This window comes from Vipera berus (assembly GCF_964194415.1).
Source record: "Vipera berus genome assembly, chromosome: 3".
NCBI classification, from domain to species: domain Eukaryota; kingdom Metazoa; phylum Chordata; class Lepidosauria; order Squamata; family Viperidae; genus Vipera; species Vipera berus.
The window spans coordinates 215,745,627-215,764,681 of record NC_138204.1 but is presented as its reverse complement, the minus strand read 5'-3'; the positions used below and the strand labels follow the sequence as shown (position 1 = coordinate 215,764,681).

Genomic DNA, 19,055 nt, shown 5'->3' with positions numbered 1-19,055 from the left:
GAAGAAAGGAAGAGGAAGGAAGGAGGAACATACAGGATATGTTTGCCACCTTGAGTTATTTCCAGGAGCAAATAGCTAGGAACTTGCGTTGTGTTCGAGCCACGGAAGAGTTTATTATTGCCACCGCTAATATAAAGTTCTAGTCTACTAACAGTCCAAGCTACGTTGCCCCTAGATAAGGTTCAACGGAATTCACAAGGAGCTGGATTTGGAACCATTGCGGCAGTGCAAAACTAATGACCCGTTTAATTCCACCTTCCAGCTTAGCTTGCTTTTCTCCTACCTCTGCAAGAGCAATAAAGGCGGGATATGAACTAAATGAATAAAATTTCCACAATTTAACCAATCAGTACTTGCAAGGCGTGATTGTGTCCTACAGGTGCTTTCAGGGCTCTGCAAACTTGGCAACTTGAAAACGTGTGGACAGCCAGGAATTCTGGGAGTTGAAGTTCACAGATCTTAAAAACTGCCAAAGTTTGGAGACCCCCCTGGTCTAGTTTGTGGTAGGGCAAGTTCTCCAAAAGGAGGAATCCTTCATGGACACGCTGGGTCATTTGGGGTTCCACCAATGAATGCTCTTCTTCCGGTCCCTTTTTGTGTGTGTTAACAGACGTAGAGAAGTCCTGACAAAAATATGATGCCTATTAACGAGAAGACGCCTCTTGTCCTTCTTCCTGATCCCCATTCTCTTTCTCCTCTGCTAGGGCATCTTCTCTCCGGTGGAACACGGGGACAAAGGAGAGGATGCTGATCAAGGTGACCGACCGCGAGCCCAGCTTCCTGATGCACCAGGGTAACGGCTACACCCTTGACCATCCTCAGGGCACCCGGTCGCGGAGGCCCTCGGGCAGCCAGCCATCCCCCAACCTCCAAACCTTTGCCGCCGATTCCGACAACTCGGTTTTCTTCCCGGAGCGGAAGCAGTCGCCCTTCCTGAAACGGGCCGATCATGTGGGCAGCTGCTCCCCGCTGTTGGGCCGGGGGGATCCCTTCTGCTCCCCGATGCAGGGCCAGCACCGTAAGCACTCCAGCGAATCGCAGCCCTCCTCCCCGCGCTACGCCTACGAGCCGCCCTTGTACGAGGAGCCTCCCATGGAGTACCAGGCCCCCATCTACGACGAGCCGCCGGTGGATATGCAGTTCGAGGCCAGCGGGAGCTACAAAGCGGGCTCGCCCCAAAAGTCGCCCCTCCGCAAACCCCACCCGTTCCCGCAGTCGCCAAAGCAGAGCGCCAATTCCCCGTACCAGCAGCTGGTCTTGACCAAGCAAAAGGGCTCGGATCGCTTCATGAGCCTGGAGTACAGCCCGGCCGGCAAGGAGTACGTGCGGCAACTGGTGTACGTGGAGCAGGTGGGATCCAGCCCTACCCTGAAGAGTGCCCCCCGGCACAGATACTCCCCCAACCCCATCGGCGGCTCCTACTCGCTGCAGCACAGCCCCTGCCTGATGCGGGACCAGCGCCTGGAGGTCAAATCCGGGGACTACAGCAGCATGGAAGCGGCAGACTTTCGGCACAGCCCGTCGGCCGCCGTGCCGTCACAGGGGGAGGACTCCATGTCCTGCTCCAGCCAGCAGAACACCTTGTCCTCCACGGGTTACTCGCCGGGCAGCCGCAAACGCAAGAGCCGGAAGCCTGCTCTTTCCTACGACCCCAACACGTCCTCCACCGACGGGTCCGGCGAGCGCGAGGAAGGCACGCCGGAGGACAGGCCTCTGTCCGGGTGCAGCCGTTCCCCGGGCGGACGTCTGGAGAGCCGGTCGGTGGAGGGGGAGCCCAGCAGGGCTTCGGCTGAGCCCTTCCTCGCTCAGGCCCGCCTGGCTTGGGAGGCGCAGCAGGCCCACTACTACATGAAGCAGCGCAGCAGTTGGGACTCCCAGAAGGACGGTTCGGGGTACGAGAGCGACGGGGCTGTACCGCTGCCCATGCCGGGCCCGGTGGTGCGCGCCTTCAGCGAGGACGAGGCTCTGGCTCAGCAGGAGAACAAACACTGGAAACGCAACCCGTTTGAGAAGCTGGCCTTTCCGCAGATCCTGCTGGAAAAGAGTATCTCCGTGCAGACGAATTTGGCATCGCCCGAGCCGTACTTGCATCCATCCCAGGTAAGACGAGGAGGACCAGGAACGAGCAGGAAATTGATGGAGGGCTGGGGTTTTTTTTTGGGAGGGTTAAAGTTGCACCAATTCCCTTCTCCTTTTGTTTTGAAATGGCCCTTGTTGTGGTTATGGTTGTTGATGAGGAGGAGGTTATCCATTCGTTCATACCGGATCCTTGGCAGTTCTGAGGGCCAGGGGTCTCTCCAATCTCTTCCGATCTCGCATTGCGTCCTTGAGTTGATCTGCGCTCTGGCTGGCGTCCGCTTGGAGGGTGTCCGGCCACCGTCTTCTTTGGCGGCCCGGTGGCCTTTTATCACGAACTCTTCCCAACATAATTGCCTTCTCCGGGGAAGTCCCACCCCGCGTGACGTGTCCAGAGTTAAGTGAGAACGCAGTTTTGTGGTTCATGGTTGGGGGCCTGAAGCGAAAACGCGCCCTTTTCCCAGACTGTACACGAGGAACCAGCAGGATGTCAGAGCTGTCCTCGTGTGGCGCTGGTGATCTACTCTGGATCAGATCTAAAGCTTCGACTTGAAAGGCAGTGTGATGTCAAGAAGCAAGACACGTCACGTCCATCATGCCCCATCTCAAAAGCATAATGTTGGCGGACTTTGATGTTTCGTAGGGTACTCTCAAAGCTTGGTTGTTATAGACGTTTCGTTACCCAACTAGGTAACGTTATAATTGAGTTTCGTATCCTTCCTTCCTTCCTTCCTTCCTTCCTTCCTTCCTTCCTTCCTTCCTTCCTTCCTTTCTTTTTTTCTTTCTTTCTTTCCTCCCTCCCTCCCTTCTTAATCTTGCTTGTTTTCTTATAGACATTTCATTACCTTCCTGAGCTTGGTTATTATAATTGATTGATTGATTGATTGATTGATTGATTGATTGATTGATTGATTGATTCTTTCTTTCTTTCTTTCTTTCTTTCTTTCTTTCTTTCTTTCTTTCTTTCTTTTTCTTTCTTTCCTTCCTTCCTTCCTTCCTTCCTTCTTCCCTCCCTCTTCCTTCCTTCTTTCCTTCCTTCCTTCCTTCCTTCCTTCCTCCCTCCCTCCCTCCCTCCCTCCCTCCCTTCTTAATCTTGCTTGTTTTCTTATAGACATTTCATTACCTTCCTGAGCTTGGTTATTATAATTCATTCTTTCTTTCTTTCTTTCTTTCTTTCTTTCTTTCTTTCTTTCTTTCTTTCTTTCTTTCTTTCTTTCTTTCTTTCTTTCTTTCTTCTCTCTCTCTCTCTCTCTCTCTTTCTTTCTTTCTTTCTTTCTTTCTTTCTTTCTTTCTTTCTTCCTTCTTTCCTTCCTTCCTTTTTCTTTCTTTCTTTCTTTCTTTCTTTCTTTCTTTCTTTCTTTCTTTCTTTCTTTCTTTCTTTCTTTCTTTCTTCTTTCCTTCCTTCCTCTTTCTTTCTTTCTTTCTTTCTTTCTTTCTTTCTTTCTTTCTTTCTTTCTTTCTTTCTTTCTTTCTTTCTTTCTTTCTTTCTTTCTTTCTCTCTTTCTTCCCTCCCTCCGTGCTAGAAGGGTAGGTTGGTTTAATGTTTTACAAAATACACTGACTTTGATTTTCTGGGCTCCTAATCTTTTTTTGTGGAGTATCATTTATACTATTTTTTGCCATTGCTGATCCTTGGCGTCGGTTCCCTAGATTGTTGCTTAAGGCAGACGCTCTAATGGTGGAACTAAATTTCTTTGGAATCCCACAATTGTTCAATCACGCAGTTCTGGGAGTCTGTCACCCCACAAGCGGGCGAGGTGGCGTTCATGTGGAAGTGACACTATTGCACAATTTATACAATCCATCGCTTTGGTTTTGCTGACACCGTGCTTTTTTTGCGATGCCGAAGAAACTCCCAACTCTGTGTTGTGATGGGGAGACGGGTATGCCGTTTTGAGCTGCCGTCGCCTTACGACACAACCAGGCCTAACTTAACATAATTTGCCACATTCCTATTGTTGCACAAACGATAGCGGATTATGTAAGTTCCGCAAAGGTATCCTTTGTGTAGTAAGGCCATGATGCTTTTGATATCAAATACGGGTCCGAAGGGGATTTCAAGAGAAAATAAGCATAAAGCGAGAAAAAAAAGGGGATCGTGCTCTAAAGAGAGAGAAAAGGATGCGCAACAGCGCTTGAAAAGCAAACCAGATTTTTTTTTTCTCCTCTGGGTCCTGGGTGCTCTCTGAGCTGGGTTGTTTTCTTCCAGACATTTCATGACCCAACGAGGTAACATCCTCAGTGCTAGAAGGGAGTGGGGTTTGTGGAGAGGAGGAGGAGGAGGAGGAGGAGGAGGAGAACAGGGGGAGGAGGACAAGGGGAGGAGGAGGAGGAAGAGGAGGAGGAGGACTGTGGGATCCTTGCTACTCTCTCAGGTTGGCTGTTTTTTTGCACACGTTTCATGATCCAACTAGGGAATATCCTCAGTGCTAGAAGGGAGGGGGGTTTAAGGAGAGGAGGAGGAGGAGGAGGAGGAGGAGGACTGTAAGGTCCTTGTTGCTCTCTGGGCTTGGCAGTTTTCTTGCAGACGTTTCATGACCCATCTAGGTCACATCATCAGTGCAGGGTGGAGGAGGAGGAGGAGGAGGAGGAAGATGGGGAGGAGGAGGACTGTGGGGTCCTTGGTGCTCTCTGAGCTTGGTTGTTTTCTTGCAGACGTTTCATGACCCAACGAGGTAACATCCTCAGTGCTAGAAGGGAGGGAGGTTTACAGAATGGAGGAGGAGGAGGAGGAGAAGAACAGGGGGAGGAGGACAAGGGGAGGAGGAGAAGGGGAGGAGGAGGAGGACTGTGGGATCCTTGGTGCTCTCTGAGATTGATTGTTTCTCTTCAGATGTTTCATTACCTGAATAGGTAATCTCATCAGTGCTAAAAGGCAGTGGGGTTGAGGAGGAGGAGGAGGAGGAGGAGGAGGGCGATGATTGTGGGGTCCTGGGTGCTCTCTGAGCTCGGAAGTTTCCTTGCAGACATTTCATTACCCGACTGAGTAACATCATCAAGGAGTGGGGTTTGCACCTTCTGGCACTGATGATGTTACCTAGTTGGGTCATGAAACGTCTGCAAGAAAACAACCCAGCTCAGAGAGCACCAGGGACCCCACAGTCCTTCTCCCCCTCCTCCTCCTCCTCTTCTTCTTTATTCCTCCTCTTCTTCCGTCTCTTCCTCCTCCTTCTGTTCTCCTCCTTTTCTTCCTCTTCTTTCTCCTCCTCTTCTTCCTTCCTCTTCCTCCTCCTTCCTCTTCCTCCCCCTCTTCCTCTTCTTCCTCCTCTTCTTCCTCCTCCTCCTCTTCTTCTTCCTTCTTCTGTTCTCCTCTTCTCCTCCTCCTCTTCTCCTCTTCCTCCTCTTCTTCTTCCTCCTCCTCTTCCTCTTCTTCTTCCTCCTCCTTTTTTCTCCTCCTCCTCCTCTTCTTCCTCCTCCTCCTCCTCCCCTCCCCTCCATAAAATCCACTCCCTTCTAGCACTGATGATGTTCCCTAGTTGGGTCATGAAACGTCTGCAAGGAAACCACCCAGCTCAGAGTGCACCAAGGACCCCACAGTTCTCCTCCTCCTCCTCCTCCTCCTCCTCCTCCTCCTCCTCCTCCTCCTCCTCCTCCTCCTCCTCCACACCTCACTCCCTTCTAGCTCTGAGGATGTTACCTAGTTGGGTCATGAAACGTCTGCAAGGAAACCACCCAGCTCAGAGAGCACCAAGGACCCCACAGTTCTCCTCCTCCTCCTCCTCCTCCTCCTCCTCCTCCTCCTCCTCCTCCCTCCTCCTCCTCCTCCTCCTCCTCCACACCTCACTCCCTTCTAGCTCTGAGGATGTTACCTAGTTGGGTCATGAAACGTCTGCAAGGAAACCACCCAGCTCAGAGAGCACCAAGGACCCCACAGTTCTCCTACTCCTCCTCCTCCTCCTCCCCCCCTCCTCCTCCTCCTCCTCCTCCTCCTCCTCCTCCTCCTCCACACCTCACTCCCTTCTAGCTCTGAGGATGTTACCTAGTTGGGTCATGAAACGTCTGCAAGGAAACCACCCAGCTCAGAGAGCACCAAGGACCCCACAGTTCGCCTCCTCCTCCTCCTCCTCCTCCTCCTCCTCCTCCTCCTCCTCCTCCTCCTCCTCCTCCTCCTCCTCCTCCTCCACACCTCACTCCCTTCTAGCACTGATGATGTTCCCTAGTTGGGTCATGAAACGTCTGCAAGGAAACCACCCAGCTCAGACATCACCAAGGATCCTACATTTCAACCTGGGGTACCGGATATTTTGTTCTACCTTTTTTCTCAGCCACGTTGAAACCTGCTTGGAGGCTTCATTGTGATTCTCTTAGATCGAGGCCTTCCGACAGTTTTTTTGTGTCTGTTTCCGACGAGTCAGAACGAGCCGCTCCGAGTGGTCAGGATCAAGGGAACAATTGATTCAGCTGCAGATTTCTCAGCCCGCAACCCTTGAAACCGTCTTTTTTTTAAAAAAAAAGGACTTTTTGCAAGAGAAATGAAGTTTAGACTCGTCCACCGCAGAAACGGCCGCGATCTTTTATAAGGCGGAAAAGGACTGTCCGATATGAAGGATTTATTCTGAATGGAATGGAGATAAAATTGTCGGTGTGTGTGTGTGTGTGTGTGTGTGAGAAAATGCAAAATTTCTAATTTGTACGCGTGGCTTTGGGTCCACCAGTGACCGGCCAGAATGAAAACTGTCGCCAATGCCTCGGTTTCCCCCTGTTCAGCTCGCTCCCGTTTGATGACTTCATTTCCTTATGCAAATCACGCCCCCGAGAATCATTAAGCATCAGAAGGAACCTCGTTAACACATCACCGGCAAACGAATAAATTGTCTGATCAAGGGAACATTTTTCAAAGCAATTAAATAAAGTTTCATTGCAGCCTCTTAAGGAGCAAAAAAACAATTCACCGTTTGTTTAATTTGCTTTAAAAATTCACTCTGGTTCCAGTCCCTCCTCGACTTAAGGGCCACAATTTCGCCCCAGATTTCTCTTAACAGGTAATCCTCGACTTACAACAGTTCATTGAGTGACTGTTCAAAGTTGCGACGTCAGTGAAAAAAGTGAGTTACGACCGGTTTTCCCTCTGCAGCATCCCCCACGGTCACATGAGTAAAATTCGGGCGCTTGGCAACCGACTCATAGTTATGACGGCCGCAGCGTCCCCGAGAGGGTCATGTGACCCCCCCCCCCCCTTTGACTACCTTCCGACCAGCAAAGTCAATGGGGGGAAGCCAGAATTCGCTTAACGGCCGTGCGACCCACTTAACAACTGCAGGGATCCACGTAGCAACTGCGGCAAGAAAGGTCTTGGCTGTTCTGATCTGCGAGTTTCCTTGCGTTTGTTGCCACGGGCTCACGTGGTCGCCTTTTGCAGCCTTCTCATCAGCAAAAGACCGTGGGGAAATCAGATTCCCTGAACAACCGGGTTATTCATTTCACAAGCGCAGCCATTCACTCGACAACTGCGGCCGGAAAAATGCGTAAAATGAGGGCAGAGCTCACTTCAAACGACTGGAAGGATTTACACTCCTTGCAGACTGCCGGTCATCTGCATCCTTTTAGAGGGTCATTGGGACCACTTGGGAGGTTTACCTGCGTCCTCGGGGGTCACCTGAGTGGTGCAAATGGGTGTGTGGAGCCTTCTTGGAACTGCTGAAAGGATTGTGTGGTAGACTGGAGATAGAGGATGTCGTATCCCTCCCCCTCTGTTGAGGGAGGGCTCTTCAATTTGGAGATAGATGGCCTCTTTGACCCCTCTTTCCAACCAGCGGTCCTCTCTGTCCAGAATGTAGATTTGGACAAACCTCCAAGTGGCTTCAATGACTCTTAATTGTTTAGAATCATAGAATAACAGAGAATCATTGCAGAATCATAGAATAACAGAGTTGGAAGGGACCCTGGAGGTCCTCTAGTCCTACCCCCTGCTCAGGCAGGAGACCCTTACCAAATCATGGCATAACAAGAGTTGGAAGGGACCCTGGAGGTCCTCTAGTCCTACCCCCTGCTCAGGCAGGAGACCCTTACCAAATCATGGCATAACAAGAGTTGGAAGGGACCCTGGAGGTCCTCTAGTCCTACCCCCTGCTCAGGCAGGAGACCCTTACCAAATCATGGCATAACAAGAGTTGGAAGGGACCCTGGAGGTCCTCTAGTCCTACCCCCTGCTCAGGCAGGAGACCCTTACCAAATCATGGCATAACAAGAGTTGGAAGGGACCCTGGAGGTCCTCTAGTCCTACCCCCTGCTCAGGCAGGAGACCCTTACCAAATCATGGCATAACAAGAGTTGGAAGGGACCCTGGAGGTCCTCTAGTCCTACCCCCTGCTCAGGCAGGAGACCCTTACCAAATCATGGCATAACAAGAGTTGGAAGGGACCCTGGAGGTCCTCTAGTCCTACCCCCTGCTCAGGCAGGAGACCCTTACCAAATCATGGCATAACAAGAGTTGGAAGGGACCCTAGAGGTCTTCTAGTCCAGCCCCATGCTGGAAATTCCAGAAATTCCTCCTTAGTTCTAAGTTGCTTCTCTCCTTCAATCGATCAGTAAATCAACCAACCAGTCAAGCAACCAACCAACCAACCAATCAATCAATCAAATCTATCAGTCAATCAGAATACAGTTGGAAGGCACCTTGGAGGTCTTCTAGTGCCTTTTTTTGGAGCACTTTGGAGTCTCCTCAGGGTCACCTGAGTGGTGCAAGTGGGTGTGGAGCCTTCTTGGAACTGTTGAAGGGACCGTGGTTGTAGACTCTAGAGCAGGGGTCTTCAAACTTGGCCCTTTTATGACTTGTGGACTTCAACTCCCAGAATTCCTCAGCCAGCATGCCTGGCTGAGGAATTCTGGCAGTTGAAGTCCACAAGTCATAAAAGGGCCAAGTTTGAAGACCCCTGCTCTAGAGATAGATGATGCCGTATCCCTCCCCCTCTGTTGAGGGAGGGGTGTTCAGTTTTGACACAGATGGCCCCTTGGACCCGTCTCTGTCCAGAATGTGGACTTTGATAAACTTCCAGGTGGCCTCAACGACTCTCTAAAATGGAGGCAAATGACCAACTGTCTGTAAGGAGTATAAATCCTTCCATTCTCCACCATCCGGTCAGAGCTGAGGAAGCTTCTCGGACGAGAAGCGAAACGTCTTCAAGGAAAAACAAAGAAAGTCCAGTTGCCTCCTGGAAAAAAGTCACCTTTGGGGCAGCCAGGACCCGGATGACGGAGAACCTCCACAGACAACAAATTCAGTCCTTATCTCTGGGTGTAGCCATAAGTGCAAAGATTGGTCATACGTTACCTTTTCCAGCCGCTGTCGTGACTTTGAACAGTCACGAAACAAATAAGTCGAGGATTACCTGTAATAAATTTTAGGTACCATATAGACCTTTTGAAGGCGGGATGTCACCTGTTGTTTTGGGCTGTCATCCTCCTTGAAAGGTGATTTAGTTGAGGCCAGTCGACCTGGAAAATGAGTTCATTTCAGGATTTCTGGAGCACTGATAAATCAATTGATCCGAAGTTCACCACCCGTTAATTTCTTAGCTTACTTAGTAAACAGCTTCCAGATTTCAATCAATCCCTCCCTGTGTCTCTGAAATATTACTCAGGCTGCTAAACGTCTCCTGCCCTTAAATTTTAACCCTCCCCCCATCTTTTTATTCTCTTTAGCCAGTGTTTTCACCAGAAAACCCAGGTGCTTGAATCAGCTGCATTGCTCAACCACAGTTTGATCCGAAGTCCATTTATATCTGACTTTGCAGCAGCCTTTGACAGGTATAATTCAAGCCTAGCTAGAGAAAAGCTTTAGGGCTAACTTAAAAGCATAGATAGATAGATAGATAGATAGATAGATAGATAGATAGATAGATAGATACACACACACACACACACACATATACATACATACATACAGACACACACACACACATAACACACACATATACATACATACACACACACACACACACACACACACACACACACACACACACATATATAATCAGCCCAGGTTCGAATCTCAGATAAAGGGTATGACTGACTGATGAGAACATAAAGAGTTCGAAATGGCCATCTCAGCCTCCCAAATTCTTTATTAGCAATTTGAATAATTTGCACAAATAATGAGCTGTCATAAGTTGACTATATCCTGTAGATAAGCCTTGAGACAGGCCAAAACAGGAATGAAAGAGTTAAGTAGCAAGGTGCTTTCAAAAAAGCCTTGACAAATACTTCACACACACACACACACACACACACACACACACACACACACACACACACACACACATATATATCACTTAAAAGCATATATATATATACATACATACATATATATATCAAACAGTTGTCCGTGGCAAAAGATTTATTTTTAAAAAAAGAGGATCAAAAGGATTGTTCATTGCAAAAGGTATAAATATTTCCTGATGCTTTGAGAGGAAGAAGTAATGAAAACTTTTGCCGATCAAAAGTGCGAAAGAGTGAATAGCACAAAGGGAATAGCAGGTTTTCAAGAAAAAGGCCGGGACAGTCTTTTGTCTGAAATGGTACAGGGTCTCCTGGTTGAGCAGGGGGTTGGACTAGATGACCTCCAAGGTCCTTCCAATCCTAGTAGCCTATGATCTGATAATGGAAAAACTCAGATTTGGGCAGTATCCACTATATTGGTGGATATAGTGCTGTCCAACAAACAGTGTGTTGCTGGAATTGGGGAGGTCTAGTTGAATGAAGAGAAGGACGAGGGGGGACATGACAGCGGTCTTCCAGTATCTGAGGGGCTGCCCCAAAGAAGAGGCAGTCAAGCTATTCTCCAAAGCACCCAAAGGCAGGACAAGAAGCAACGGATGGAAACGAACCAAGGAGAGAAGCAACCTGGAACTAAGGAGAAATTTCCTGACAGAACAATTAACCGGTGGAACAACCTGCCTCCAGAAGCTGTGGATGCTCCAACACTGGAAGTTTTTAAGAAGAGACTAGACAGCCATTTGTCTAAGTGGTATAGGGTTTCCTGCCTGAGCAGGCCCTCCAAGGTCCCTTCCAACTTTATTATTATTATTATTGTTGTTATTATTATATATAAGAACGGAGCGAGCTTGTCGGAGCTGAAGGGTCCTTGACCTTTCTGGAGTCCCATCTTGGAAAGCAGGAGAAATGCCATTTGAAAGAAAGAAATTAAAAATAAATGTTCCTGAAATGAGAGGCGGAAAGGATTGGCTTCCGGAAAAGGGGAAAAAATGCCTTTCGGAGAAGTGAAGATGACTCAGACTTGAGGCCTGCAGGACGGATTTGATCGTGGAGATCTTCGCTGGTGATTGGAACGCTGCAAGGGAGGCCCAGCAGACAGAGAACCTCTGCTCTTAATCTACAAAAGCTTTATTATTTGGAAATGATTCAGCATTAAACATACACGTCCAGATTAATCCTCTGGTCCCAAAGGATCAGGAAATGCGTGGGGGAATTGGAGCACTCCATAAATGGTGGTTGAGGGGTGTGTGTGTGTGTGTGTGTGTGTGTGCGTGTCCCCTGACAACCCTAGGTCAGGCCCATCCTATCAACTGTCCATCACTCATCGTCTCAGCTGTCCTGTCATTAATCCCTTAGACAAGGGGTCAGCAAACATGGCAACTGTCCATCACTCCTCATCTCAGCTGTCCTGTGGTTGATTTCTTAGGCCAGGGGTCTCCAACGTGGCCACTTTAAGATTTGTGGACTTCAACTCCCAGAATTCTCCAGCTGGCAAAGCCGGGAGTTGAAGTCTACAAGTTGTCACGTTTGGAGAGCCCTGTCTTGGACCGCTGTTTCTGAACCTCAGCGCCTTTGAGATAGGTGGACTTCAACTCCCAGAATTCCCCAGCCAGCCAGTGTCCCTGAACTTCAAAGCCACTTTGAGATGTGGACTTCAACTCCCAGAATTCCCCAGCTATCCAGTGTTTCTCAACCTTGCCAACTTTGAGATGATTGGACTTCAACTCCCAGAATTCCCCCAACCAGCCATTGTTTCTGAACCTCAGCGACTCTTGAGATGTGGACTTCAACTCCCAGAATTCCCCAGCCAGCCAATGTTTCTGAACCTCAGGGACAGCACAGCTATCTTAGGCAACCCTGCTCCAGGCATATTTATCTACTTGGTTTTACCGATAAAACATCTCCCAGTAGACCACACATTCAACCAGCTGCAAAAATAATGTGCACTTATGTGCACCGTGTCTGTGCACTTACGATGAATGAGTTGGAAGGGACCCTGGAGGTCTTCTAGTCCAACCCCCTGCAAAAGCAGTAGGCCCTGTATCCCTTCAGAAAAATGATTGTCCAATTTCTTTTTGAAGACCTCCAGTGATGAAGCACCCACAACTAATCTAGAGGCAAGATATTCTACTGATTAATTAAATAATAAGAGAGTTTGGATGGGACCCCAGAGGTCTTCTAGTCCAACCCCCTGTTCAAGGAGGAGACCCTTACAGAATCGTAGAATAAAAGATTTGGAAGGGACCCTGGAGGTCCTCTAGTCCAACCCTCTGCTTAGGCGGGAGACCCTTGCAGAATCATAGAATAACAAAGGGGCCTCGGAGGTCCTCTAGTCTAGCCCCCTGCTCAAGCAGGAGACCCTTGCAGAATAACAGAGTTGGAAGGGACTCTGGAGGTCTTCTAGCTCAACCCCCTGCTCAAACGGGAGACCCTATACTATTCTGGACCCTCCCAACTCGGTTATTCTGTTCTGTTGTTTTTTTCTTAAACCATAAAAAGCCACGTATTTCTGTTAAATCTGGCTTGTTTCCACCCCCAAGTTTATAATCCCGTGAAGCACTAAGCTTCTAACACATGTTTACCCGCTGCGTTAAGATTGATTATAAGCTTGTCCTGAGCTGGTTTATTCTCTTGTTTGGAAGATTGTTTCAGCGGGGAAGGGAGAAACTCTTGAACAAGCAACGGTTGCAACCCTGAGAATTCCCCCCCTCCCCAAGTATTTGGAAAGGATTCAGTATCCTTTGGTTGTCTAGTTGTGATGCAGTGGGGACGTCTTTTAGGGACTTTTTTTCCTGATTTTCTTTAACTTCAGTCTTCGTTCCCCAATCTGCATGTCGGAATGACAGCCAACGGGTTTAAATTTCCTTCTGTGTGGCACCTTAGCAAATTCTTGAAGGGTGCCGGGAGGCTCTCCAAATTTCAAATAAAAACACTCGAAGAGCAACCAAGTGCGTTTGCTGACAAGCCAGTCACGGCCTTTAATTTTAATTCTTATTTTTCATCAGTGGTAAGTTAGCGGTGTGTGTGTGTGTATGTTTGTGTGTGTGTGTCCAAGAGTGCAATGCACTTCTGCTTCGTTACACTTTTTCTCCCTACCGAATTTTAATTTTTTTAAAACCTGTAAGTGTTAATCCCGTTTTAACCTCTGTTTTAATCTGTGCTTCCGTTCAGGTGTTTCTCTTGTTTTATATTTGCAGAATACCCCCCCCCCTCCAGTTAGGCGAGATGGGCTATATAAGCAATTGAATGCACGGTTAGGGGAAGCACATAAATGAAACAGAACTAAATGGCAGGGATTTAAGAGGGGGAAATATATCTATATCTATCTATCTATATAAATATCTATAGATATAGATAGATGGATAGATAGATAGATAGATAGATAGATAGATAGATAGATAGATAGATAGATAGATAGATGATAGATAGATGTAGATGTAGATGTAGATGTAGATGTAAATATAGATGGATGGATAGATAGATAGATAGATAGATAGATAGATAGATAGATGATAGATAGATGTAGATGTAGATGTAGATGTAGATGTAAATATAGATGGATAGATAGATAGATAGATAGATAGATAGATAGATAGATAGATAGAGATGTAGACGTAGATGTAAATATAGATGGATAGATAGATAGATAGATAGATAGATAGATAGAGATAGAGAGATAGAGAGATAGATAGATAGAGATAGAGAGATAGAGAGATAGAGAGATAGATAGATGATAGAGATAGATATAGATACACATAGATAGATAGATAGATAGATAGATAGTAGAGATAGATATATACACATAGATAGATAGATAGATAGATAGATATAGATACACATAGATAGATAGATAGATAGATATAGATACACATACAGATAGATAGATAGATAGATAGATAGATAGATAGATAGATAGAGATAGATAGATAGATAGATGATAGAGATAGATATAGATACACATAGATAGATAGATAGATAGATAGATAGATAGATAGATGATAGATACAGATAGATGATAGATAGATAGATAGATAGATAGATAGATAGATACACATACAGATAGATAGATAGATAGATAGATAGATAGATAGATAGATAGATAGATATAGATAGATATAGATACACATACACATAGATAGATAGATAGATAGATAGATAGATAGATAGATAGATGATATAGATACACATAGATAGATAGATAGATAGATATAGATGATAGATAGATAGATAGATAGATAGATAGATAGATAGATAGATAGATAGATAGATAGATAGATAGATAGATAGATATAGATACACATACAGATAGATAGATAGATAGATAGATAGATAGATAGATAGATAGATAGATAGATAGATAGATATCGAGACAGGAAAACTGTATGCTTAGCGAGAGGCCTGAAAGACAGTATTTTAATCTTTTTAAATTCAGGATTTGATTGTATTGCTGAGATGCTCAGAGTCACTTTGGATAGCGGGTATAAATTTAATAAATAAAGTGAATATTTGGAAACATCGAGGCAGACCCTAGAAATTTCAGTCTGCAGGAAAAGACTTTGCACATCTTTCTGTGGGAATGCCCCTTGTAAGGAGAGGGAAAATATTCGTAATGTTTGCATATAACAGCACATGAGCCCTTTGGGAAAGTGAAAAATCAGATTTTTCTTCTTCAGCCCTTTGGGACTGCTGGAACTACAATTCCCAGCATTCTTAGGTACCATATGAGAGGTAAAAGCAGGGGGTCTTCAAACTCGGCCCTTTTATGACTCGTGGACTTCAACTCCCAGAATTCCCCAGCCGGCATGTATTAACGCCACCGCTAGCATTTTTAATTTGATAAATCCGGGTATATTGTAATAAGCCTATGATAATAATAACATGGAATTGAATAATTGGATATTTTACTTGAAGTTCAGTTATTTTTCTAAGGAGCAAATTTTGAACTGTTATCATACAGGCAGTCCTTGACTTACGACCGCAATTGAGCCCCAGCATTTCTGTCGTTAAGCGAGATGTTGGTTGAGTGGGATTTGCCTAACTTTATGACCTTAAGCGAATCTGGCGTCCCCCACTGGCTTTGCTTGTCAAAAGGTCACAAAAGGGGTCCACGTGACCCTGCGGACGCTCCCTGTGACCGTCATAAATGCGAGTCATCTGCCAAGCGTCTGCATTTTGATCACGTGGCCGAGGAGGATGGCCGTTGGAACTTTGAGCGGTCGCTAAATGGGCTGTTGTAAGTCGAGGACTATCGGTATAGGAAAGGGATTCCACAGACTCGGTCTGTGCTTTTTCTGGAGAACAATTCCCAAATTGAGGTTCATCTACCTACACCATTATCAGACAAAGTGGCTGTCCGGTCTCTTCTTGAAAAGCTCCAGTGATGGAGCATTCACAGCTTCTGGTAGCAAGTTGTTCCACTGGTGAATTGTTCTGACTGTCAGGAAGTTTCTCCTTAGTTCTAGGTTGCTTCTCTCCTTGATGAGTTTCCATCCGTTGCTTCTTGTCCTGCCTTCGGGCACTTTGGAGAATAATTTATAATATAATAATAATAGAGTGCTAACCTTGTCCGGATCTGAAAACAGAAAATAGAACAACAGAGTTGGGAGGGACCTTGGAGGTCATCTAGTCCAACCCCCTGTTCAGGCAGGAAACCTTATACCATTTCAGGCCAATGGCTGTCCAGTCTCTTCTTAAAAACCTCCAGTGTTGGAGCATTCACAACTTCTGGAGGCAAGGAGTTCCACTGGTTAATTGTTCTGTCAGGAAGTTTCTCCTTAGTTCTAGGTTGCTTCTCTCCTTGATGAGTTTCCATCCGTTGCTTCTTCTCCTGCCTTCAGGTGCTTTGGAGAATAGCTTGACTCCCTCTTCTTTGGGGCAGCCCCTCAGATACTGGAAGACTGCTATCATGTCACCCCTCGTCCTTCTCCTCATTAGACTATTTTAATGAAACTCGTGAAACCCATCAAACAGTGATGTCTCTTCTCCCCTTTTCCAGTGGGGTTGGCGTCAGGAAGAACATTTGTGGGTGGACTACACCGTTCTGTGAGAGGCCTCCACTCACGCAAGGCGTGAGGTAGAACAATTAACCAGTGGAACCACCTGCCTCCAGAAGCTGTGAATGCTCCAACACTGGAAGTTTTTAAGAAGAGACTGGACAGCCATTGGTCTGAAGTGGTCTAGGGCAGAGGTCTTCAAACTTGGCCCTTTTATATGCTGGCTGAGGAATTCTGGGAGTTGAAGTCCACAAGTCATAAAGGGCCAAGTTTGAAGACCTCTGGTATAGGCTTTCCTGCCTGAGCAGGGGGTTGGACTAGATGACCTCCAAGATCCTTTACAACATCATCATCATCATCATCATCATCATCATCATCATTATTATTATCATTGTTATTATTATTATTATAAAACTTTTATTCATAAAACATGAAACTCAGTCAACTGAACACTCAAATTGACTGGCGCTAATGGTTGACACGGGCTGCTGCCAGCATCCTAGGTATCAACCTGGTACCTCTTTAAAATGTCAGATCTTCCGAGTAGCGCAGTTTTTTGCAGCATTGCTGGAGTTATTGCAGGAAGCTGCAATTTTTCGATGTATTTTGCAAAGTTTTTGGACATAGTTCCCAGTGCCCCGATGATAAATGGGTGTCACTGTTACACGTTTCATCCGTAATCGATGGCCAGGTTGCAATATTTCATAATTTTTTCTTCAATTCTGGCATCTCCTGGTACAGCGGTATCAAGCAGCTGTACGCGGCGGTTCTCTGCAACTGCAATATCTTTCTTCTTCCTCTTCTTCTTCTTCTTCTTCTTCTTCTTCTTCTTCTTCTTCTTCTTCTTCTTCTTCTTCTTCTTCTTCTTCTTCTTCTTCTTCTTCTTCTTCTCCTTCTCCTCCTCCTCCTCCTCCTCCTCCTCCTCCTCCTCCTCTTTCTTCTTGTTGTTGTTGTTATTATCATTCCGTCGCTCACACTTGTCCTCTCTTGCCTTCCCTCCCCAGTCGGAAGACCTGGGTGCCTGCGTCCAGTTTGAGAGCAGCCGACAAAACCGCAACATGATGCCCAGCAGCAGCTGCGTCTTCCCCACCTTCAACCTGAGGAAGCCCTCCTCGGAGACGGACATTGAGAACTGGGCCTCCAAACACTTCAACAAGCACACCCAGGGCCTCTTCCGGCGCAAGATCTCCATCGCCAACATGCTGGCCTGGAGCAACGAGTCCATCAAGAAGCCCATGATCATGACCACCGACCGCAACGTCAAGAAGGAGGCCTGCGAGATCTTCAAGCTCATCCAGATGTACATGGGCGACCGGCGGTCCAAAGCGGACCAGCTGAGCGTGGCCCTGGAGATCGCCACCAAAGGGTGGAGCATGCAGGGCCTCCGCGACGAACTCTACATCCAGCTGTGCCGGCAGACCACCGAGAACTTCCGCTACGAGAGCTTGGCCCGGGGTTGGGAGCTGATGTCCATCTGCCTGGCTTTCTTCCCGCCCACGCCCAAGTTCCACTCCTACTTAGAGGGCTACATTTATAGGCACATGGACCCGGTCAACGACACCAAAGGTAAGAGGGACGCACCTCGCCGTTGACCTGGCTGGGTCCTGGTTAGGTTCTCGGCTTCTCCCATGAATGGCAGGGCCCGACGGAAGGCCCAGAGAAGACATCTCGGTGGCCAGCAGTGGTGTCCCAGGCGGAGACATAACAGAGTTGGAAGGGACCTTGGAGGTCTTCTAGTCCAACCCTCTGCTTAGGCGGGAGACCCTTGCAGAAGAACAGAGTTGGAAGGGACCCTGGAGGTCTTCTAGTCCAACCCTCTGCTTAGGCGGGAGACCCTTGCAGAAGAACAGAGTTGGAAGGGACCTTGGAGGTCTTCTAGTCCAACCCTCTGCTTAGGCGGGAGACCCTTGCAGAATCACAGAGTTGGAAGGTACCCTGGAGGTCATCTAGTCCAACCCTCTGCTTAGGCGGGAGACCCTTGCAGAAGAACAGAGTTGGAAGGGACCCTGGAGGTCATCTAGTCCAACCCTCTGCTTAGGCGGGAGACCCTTGCAGAATCACAGAGTTGGAAGGGACCCTGGAGGTCATCTAGTCCAACCCTCTGCTTAGGCGGGAGACCCTTGCAGAAGAACAGAGTTGGAAGGGACCTTGGAGGTCATCTAGTCCAACCCTCTGCTTAGGCGGGAGACCCTTGCAGAAGAACAGAGTTGGAAGGGACCCTGGAGGTCATCTAGTCCAACCCTCTGCTTAGGCGGGAGACCCTTGCAGAAGAACAGAGTTGGAAGGGACCTCGGAGGTCATCTAGTCCAGGGCTTCTCAACCTTTTCACCGATTGTACCACTTTTAGGGTATGGCAATGTCCGAGTACCGCCAGTCGCCCAGCAAGGTGTCAAAAACTTGATGACCAAAAAAAAAAAGGAAAAAAGTGATGAAGTACAGGTAGTCCTCGACTTACGACAGTTCGCTTAGCGACTGTTCGAAGTTACAATGGCACTGAAAAAAGGGCCCTCCAAGCCAGAGCCGAACAAGACACCTGCCTGCCCGCCCGGGGGCGCTCTTCCTCCTGTCCGAGGTTTTCATTGTTGTGAGCATTTCTGTTGAGGATTGGCAGCAGGGGTGGGGTGGGGGTGGGTGTTTGGTTTTTATTCCCCCCCCCCATCTGCTGGGTGGTTGCAGCAGGTTCTGGTCACTTCACATGACCCTGGGACACTGTGACCGTCATAAATATGAATCAGTTGCCAAAGCATCTAAATGTAAATCACAAGACCCTGG

General features: G+C 47.5%; 1 protein-coding gene across 2 annotated transcripts in view; it reads left to right on the top strand.

Moving 5' to 3' along the window:
* ARHGAP39 (Rho GTPase activating protein 39) overlaps nucleotides 1-19,055 on the top strand; it is a 184,426-nt gene that overhangs the window by 118,206 nt on the left and 47,165 nt on the right. For both annotated transcript variants that reach the window (XM_081323028.1, XM_081323027.1), the window contains exons 4-5: nucleotides 705-2,100; nucleotides 17,288-17,849. In XM_081323028.1, coding sequence (XP_081179154.1) covers nucleotides 705-2,100; nucleotides 17,288-17,849 — 1,958 coding nt within the window. The remainder of the gene's footprint in view (nucleotides 1-704; nucleotides 2,101-17,287; nucleotides 17,850-19,055) is intronic.